General features: G+C 38.4%; 1 protein-coding gene across 3 annotated transcripts in view; it reads left to right on the top strand.

Annotated features, from left to right (window-relative positions):
- Positions 1-1,839: 1,839 nt before the first annotated feature.
- The window catches only part of rabgap1 (RAB GTPase activating protein 1), a 74,422-nt gene continuing 70,261 nt past the window's right edge, over positions 1,840-6,000 (top strand). For 2 of the 3 annotated variants that reach the window (XM_003444419.5, XM_005451384.4), the window contains exon 1: positions 1,842-1,967. Coding sequence is in view for 1 of the 3 variants with exons in the window: in XM_005451385.4 (XP_005451442.1) it covers positions 1,902-1,967 (66 nt within the window). In the remaining 2 variants the exon portion in view is untranslated. Of the gene's footprint in view, positions 1,968-6,000 lie in introns of all 3 variants that reach the window. The other variant, XM_005451385.4, reaches the window with a different exon arrangement.

Genomic DNA, 6,000 nt, shown 5'->3' with positions numbered 1-6,000 from the left:
TGGACTTAAACATGAGGTGGTCAGTGTTATTGTGAAGCATTCATTAGAAATCTCTTATTTCCTAACAGGCTAAGTATGTGTGTGAGCTTGCTCTGATGTGGTGACCTGGTTTTCAATATATTTAAACTGAGTATTGTGCTTTGTGTTCACATGTACGTCCTTTATGAAACAACAGGCTGGACAGGAAGGGCCAGCATGGCACCGACACAATGAGAACAGTAGGTGTGTTTCTCATAACTGACTGCAGCGGGACATAGTTGTTGTTTTTTTAAAGCCAAAATATGTTGTAAACAAAAGGACGCCATCAAGACTGTTTTTTGTTTTTTTTTAATGGGGTGCAACACGAGGACGAGAGATATTTAATAAGTGTATAAAACTGGTGATCAAAAAAACAATTTCAAACTACACAGATTTATTATGTGAAAACTGGAGCTGCATATGAATTTAAACATAAACTTCTAATGGAGTGTTTTTTGCAAAGTGAAAAAAAGTATTTGGACTTTTTACTTAAGTAAAAGTTAGAATCATTTTTAAATAGCTTAGTAATTCACAGGATGTATATTTAAATATATTTAAAGTTCCTGAAGGAAATGTACTCATGTGAAATGGCACTTTTAGAATCATATGTATGATATATTTCAATTATTTTAGATATATTTATGTGTATGTATCTTTAACATTGCAGCTGTTGATGATTTTAATTACAGATATATTGCTCTGTAACTTGATCTATAATTGCACTCAAAATATAAAGTGCATGGAAATAGTTAAATGAAGTATAATTACATAAAACCTGAGTAATGTACTTGAGTTAATGGGTGCTCTCATCCAGTGGTGGGATTGTACTCTAGTCCAATGCATTTGGGGTGCGGGCAACTAGAGAAGGACAACCATATTTCAGAGGGACCATGTACAACCTGCTCATCCCTTCCATACATACCCCTGGACACCATCTACACTGAACTACTGCAAAATTCTGGGTTTACATTTGATTAACTTGAGTGTGAACTATGGAAACAGAGACTGAAGAGACTGAAGAAGTCACTTGGATGAGTGACGAAACGTTTCTCCCACTGAAAACGCTACATCCAGATGAACAGACTCAACTTTTGGAGATATGGAAACAAAGGTTCTTCAAGAGGAGAACATATCATTATTTTATGATTGTACCAACTATTGTATTATTGAGCCAAGGAGTTATTTGGTCAGCATCAGCACCACATATGTTTACAACACTAAGAAAAGGAATGAGTCACCACTGAAGGTGAAAAATCTGTAACTTCAGGTGAAACATTTTGAGATGTAAATTTGTGAACTTCAGTCCAATTTAGCACTCAAAGGTAAGAACTTGGGACTTCTGTGAAACCCCAGTCTGCCTTGTCATGAAAGACGTGAAACATTAGTGTTTGAAGCTGCTGAAATCCAAGAATAAAGCAACAGGAAGTCTATGTGTAGTTGCACACCCTGAATATTTCATGATTACACCTACCTTCTCACCTGACAGCAGCAACTGTATATGATATAGATATGAAATAGATGAAAAAAACTATGAAATAGATATAGAAACCTTATTCTATACCATAAAAACCTCCAGAGCCAAGCACAGACATTCACACCTGCAACTGCATTTATTTTGAAAAGTGGAGAACGGACCCCTACTTGGCCCAGTGTGTTTGACACTTCTCATTTAATATGGGCCCTGACTTACAAAACAAAACAAAACAAAACAAAACAAAACAAAACAAAACAAAACAGACTCGTGTTATCAGTCAAAGCTGCACACCAGCCAGCGCCTCCTTTCTGCATAGACTGAGGAGCAGTGACAGACGCATGCGCAGTGTGGTTGTCAGCGGGTTGGTTGGGCTTGTGTTTACAGCTCGGCTGGATGCTGTTGGCTGCTGATGTTATTTGGGAAGTGCAATGTTGTGCCAGCCGCCGTTGGAATAAAAATAAAAGTGGGAACCAAGGTAAGCTGTTTTGCACTTGCGCACGCATTTATACTCGAGGTTAAGCGTGACTGTCTCCCTGGTCAGGAGGAATTATACCTGTTTGTTGGTTGGAAGTGCCAGAGTAGCATGGCTAGCAGGCGTTAGCTATCCAGCCATAATACTGTAATGGCCTGTATGAACACTGTGTCCATCGCGGGGCCAGGCAGCGGATTTATCTTAAAGTTATTTGCAACCCATTTACCTAAGAGTTTGCATTGATTGTGTCGTGTTGACTGAAGTGTCTGGGGAAATGTTCACTGTGCGATTAAACATTTTGGTCTGACTTGGAGGCTATAACTGCTATAGCTGTATTAGCTAACGTTAGGCAGGTTGGTGAGGGCTAACTGAAGCAGTAAGTGAACACTGGAGCTAGCGAGCTTCGCACGTTTTAATCGAGAAAAATAGATTAGTGCCTGCTCAGGGACAGGTGTGGTTTAATAGGCTACGCTGACAGGTAGCAGTTTTGCCTATATCCACATGGAAGAGCCAAATTAATGTGAATGCTAAGCATGCCAGATTGTGTGTAGATGTTGCAGTTGTCATTGTAGTGCAGAATATGGACATACATTAATACTTATCAATGCACTCATTATCAGATCAGATCAGTCCTTCCGTATATTATGCAGTGCGATGGGGACCTCATGAATATAAGGTCAAATAGGCAAGCATGTACTGAAGGCATATGTGATATTAATATACAAGTCAATAACTTCATAAGATCAGCAGCAGATATTAGAATTATGCTGACGGTGCTTTTAACGAGCCTTTCATGCTGTCATTGTTTCAAGAAGACGAAACTTATAGCAGCTATTACAAAATGTCCTGCAGGTATTTGCTGTACTGTTATTGTCACGTGCCAAGGGAGTAACCAGGGAGGTTATGAAGTTCTTGCCTGGAATAACTTAATTATTATTTCTTTGAAATAATACATATATTAGGCAGTCTGCCCTGCGGGACCCATTAACTACCAAAACACAACCTTGGAACAAAACTAGCTGTTTAAATACATTAATAACATTTCGCAAAAGGCCTCATTTTCCAGGGTAGTCCCCTTCAGCCTTTTAAACTAACTTCGCTGACCCTGATTTCAAAATATCAGAATTAGTGTGTGCTGTGTTACAGCTTTCTCTCTGCTGTGTGTTTTACTGTTAACATTGCACATTGTCAGTTGTTTAATGAGACAAGTTGTGTCAACACAAACTGACCAGAAGTTATATGTCATATTCCTCTCACTTAATGCTGACGACTACTGTCTGTCTGTCTGTCTGTGAGCTTGAACAGCTTCCATCGGTCAGCTGATCTTTCCTGTTGTATTTCCTGAAACTCCGGTATTACGAAGCAAAGCTTGTTGCAGATAATGCATTTGGCGCATGCGCTCGATAAGAACAAAACAAAGCCAAAAAAAAGATTAGACTTTATGTAAATATTTGTTGTATTAACCATCAGCAGCTATATTAGAAGAGGAGGAAAGCCAGCGCATTCACAGCTATACTTCATGGAAGCATTATGCTATGCATTATGTGTTTTCTTCCACATTACACAATAACATACATAACGCTGGTTTCACTACAGATGCTTGTGCACGATAAAGTACTTTATTTGTCTGATAAACAGACCGCTATATGGAGATTGCTATGATTGTTAATTTATGTGGTGCTGATAATATGAGGAACCACTTCATTCATCACTTATGTTAATTAATGCTTATGTTATCTGTTTAACATTAATCTATACTTTTGTGACTTTAGGGACAACTTAAAAAGCCGCTGAGAGGCTAAGGTTGGGCTGTGTCACTTCTCTGATGTGTTATCTGGAAAATGGCTCGCAGAGATTAAAAAAATTCATCTTAAACTTCCTTTATCAGCAAAGAAAGAACCAACTTACTGTAAAGTGCACCTAACAATCAAAAAAGTAAACAGCGATCACAAAAAAGTGACCAATAAACAAATACCAAACCCACTCCCCCAAATACAAACACATAAATGACATGCATATCGCACAGTTAAAATAAGTATATGTCATTACATTATATTATTATTAGGCCCTTACACCATAATAATAAATATCAACCACTAAAGACAATAAAGCAGAGTAAAGATGTGAAACTGAATAGACTTTAGCGCCTCCCTCTATCACTACTGTTCAGATGTTTTTTTTTCCATATCTGGCTTTGGAGTGAAATGCGAGTAACACCCCTCGTACACACCTGTTTTTGGACAACTGATGTAGACTGAATGGCGAGGGCACCAACTGTTGTGGATTAGTGTTTCAGTGCATGTGCTGTGGGTGAGATGACTCTAATGTAACTAATGTATGAATTAGAGTTCAAAAGTTCCCGGGCGTTTGATAACGGTTTAGTTTTGTGGGAAATAATGTTTCTGCCAAATAACTGACGAATTGGGCAAGTCTGCATCGGCCTCAACTTGAACTTGAAAATTAAGTTTGCACAACTGGATTTTGTTGCATGTACTGCTTCTTTGGAGCTTTATGGAGTTATTGGGCTCATTTGTGTCACACTGATGGATGCATCAGGGGCAATTAAGGGTATCGTCCCCAAAGATACTCCAACATGTGGACTGAACAAGTGTTTCTGTGGTTAGAAATTACCTGCTCTTCTTCCCGAGTCACAGCTATCCTCATGTTCAGTGTTAATCAATTTTAATTAAAAAAAATGTATAGAAAAGACCTGATTACCTTCTGGATTTTAAATGTTATGACTTGGTGGATTAGATGTATTTCCGTCCTCAGTTTATGAGGCTTCTTACTAACTGTAGGGGGAAGCAGTTTATTGGTAAATAAATGTCTGCAGACTGTTGTTAAGCTATATTTAGCTAGCTGTACTGTACCTTGTATGGATGCAGCTGATTTCTATTTGATTCTTAATCATTCAGTTGCATTAGATGAATACCCACGTTGCATAAAACACTTGTGATACTCCATTAAAATCTGTGTCATCACCTAGGTGCACACAAAAACACTGAACACAGACTGAGCAGAAACTAAAAGTGGGCTCACTCAATCATCTGGACTGTTTGTGTTGAGAAGACATTAGCCTGATATCCGCAGACAGCTGGTTAGTATTAGCTGCCCAGCAGGGACAGACTGAATAAATTAGAATCCACATACTGTTCAGTCCACTTCCACGCCCTCATACTCTGTAGCTAGAGATAGCATCTCATCAACAACCACAGGCCGAGAGCTCAGATCAGTATGCAGATCTGCGCCTCTTGCAAGACAACATTGTATGCACTGCTCATTTTTTTCCTTGATACGCAGTAAAAAGAAGAGCTATTTTAAGGTTAAATACACACAGACTGAGCAGAAACTCACTCACACACACACACACACACACACACACACACACATTTTTAGCTGTGTGATCCAAAAATAGCATTCAATGTTAAGTCACCTGAAACAGAAACTTTGCATGTTAAAAGCAGGGTTAGATCATGTCATTTCAGCTGCTCATCTTATAAGGGTTGTACCTACCTCTCTATTTTTACTCACAGACCATTTGCACACTTCTTTTGAGTTATAGATGCTGTATGCTTTATTTCTTCCTTTTCCTTTCTTGCAGCACTGCTTTGTTTCCCTGCATCTGGGCTTCGACTTTGATAAGAAATTGCTCCATTTTTATTGTTAATTCACTAAACAACAGAAACTTTGACATACATATTCATCACTGAGCTAGGGACAAATGCAAAAGCAAGAATTCATATTCACTTTCGGTTCTATTTTCTATATGTTTATCACACATAACTATTGTTGTATGCATGTTTACACACATATAAGTGTCAGGTTTACTTTAAAAGCCATACCTCTATTTTTCAGAGACAACATCACGAAGTAAGTAGCTGTGAATAGCCAATCCATGGCTGTAGCTCAGTATTTTACAGTGAACAAGTTTGTTGCAATCAGTTCTGTGTTTGTGAAATTAAAGGCAGGCCTGCCGTATTTTATTTAGTCACGTGAGATCATTTTATTGTTGAGCCCGAGTCTTTCGAGAGCATTC

The sequence above is a fragment of the Oreochromis niloticus genome, linkage group LG7 (genome assembly GCF_001858045.2).
Source record: "Oreochromis niloticus isolate F11D_XX linkage group LG7, O_niloticus_UMD_NMBU, whole genome shotgun sequence".
Lineage (NCBI taxonomy): Eukaryota > Metazoa > Chordata > Actinopteri > Cichliformes > Cichlidae > Oreochromis > Oreochromis niloticus.
Note: the sequence above shows the minus strand (reverse complement) of the source record. Positions and strands in the feature narration are given on the sequence as shown.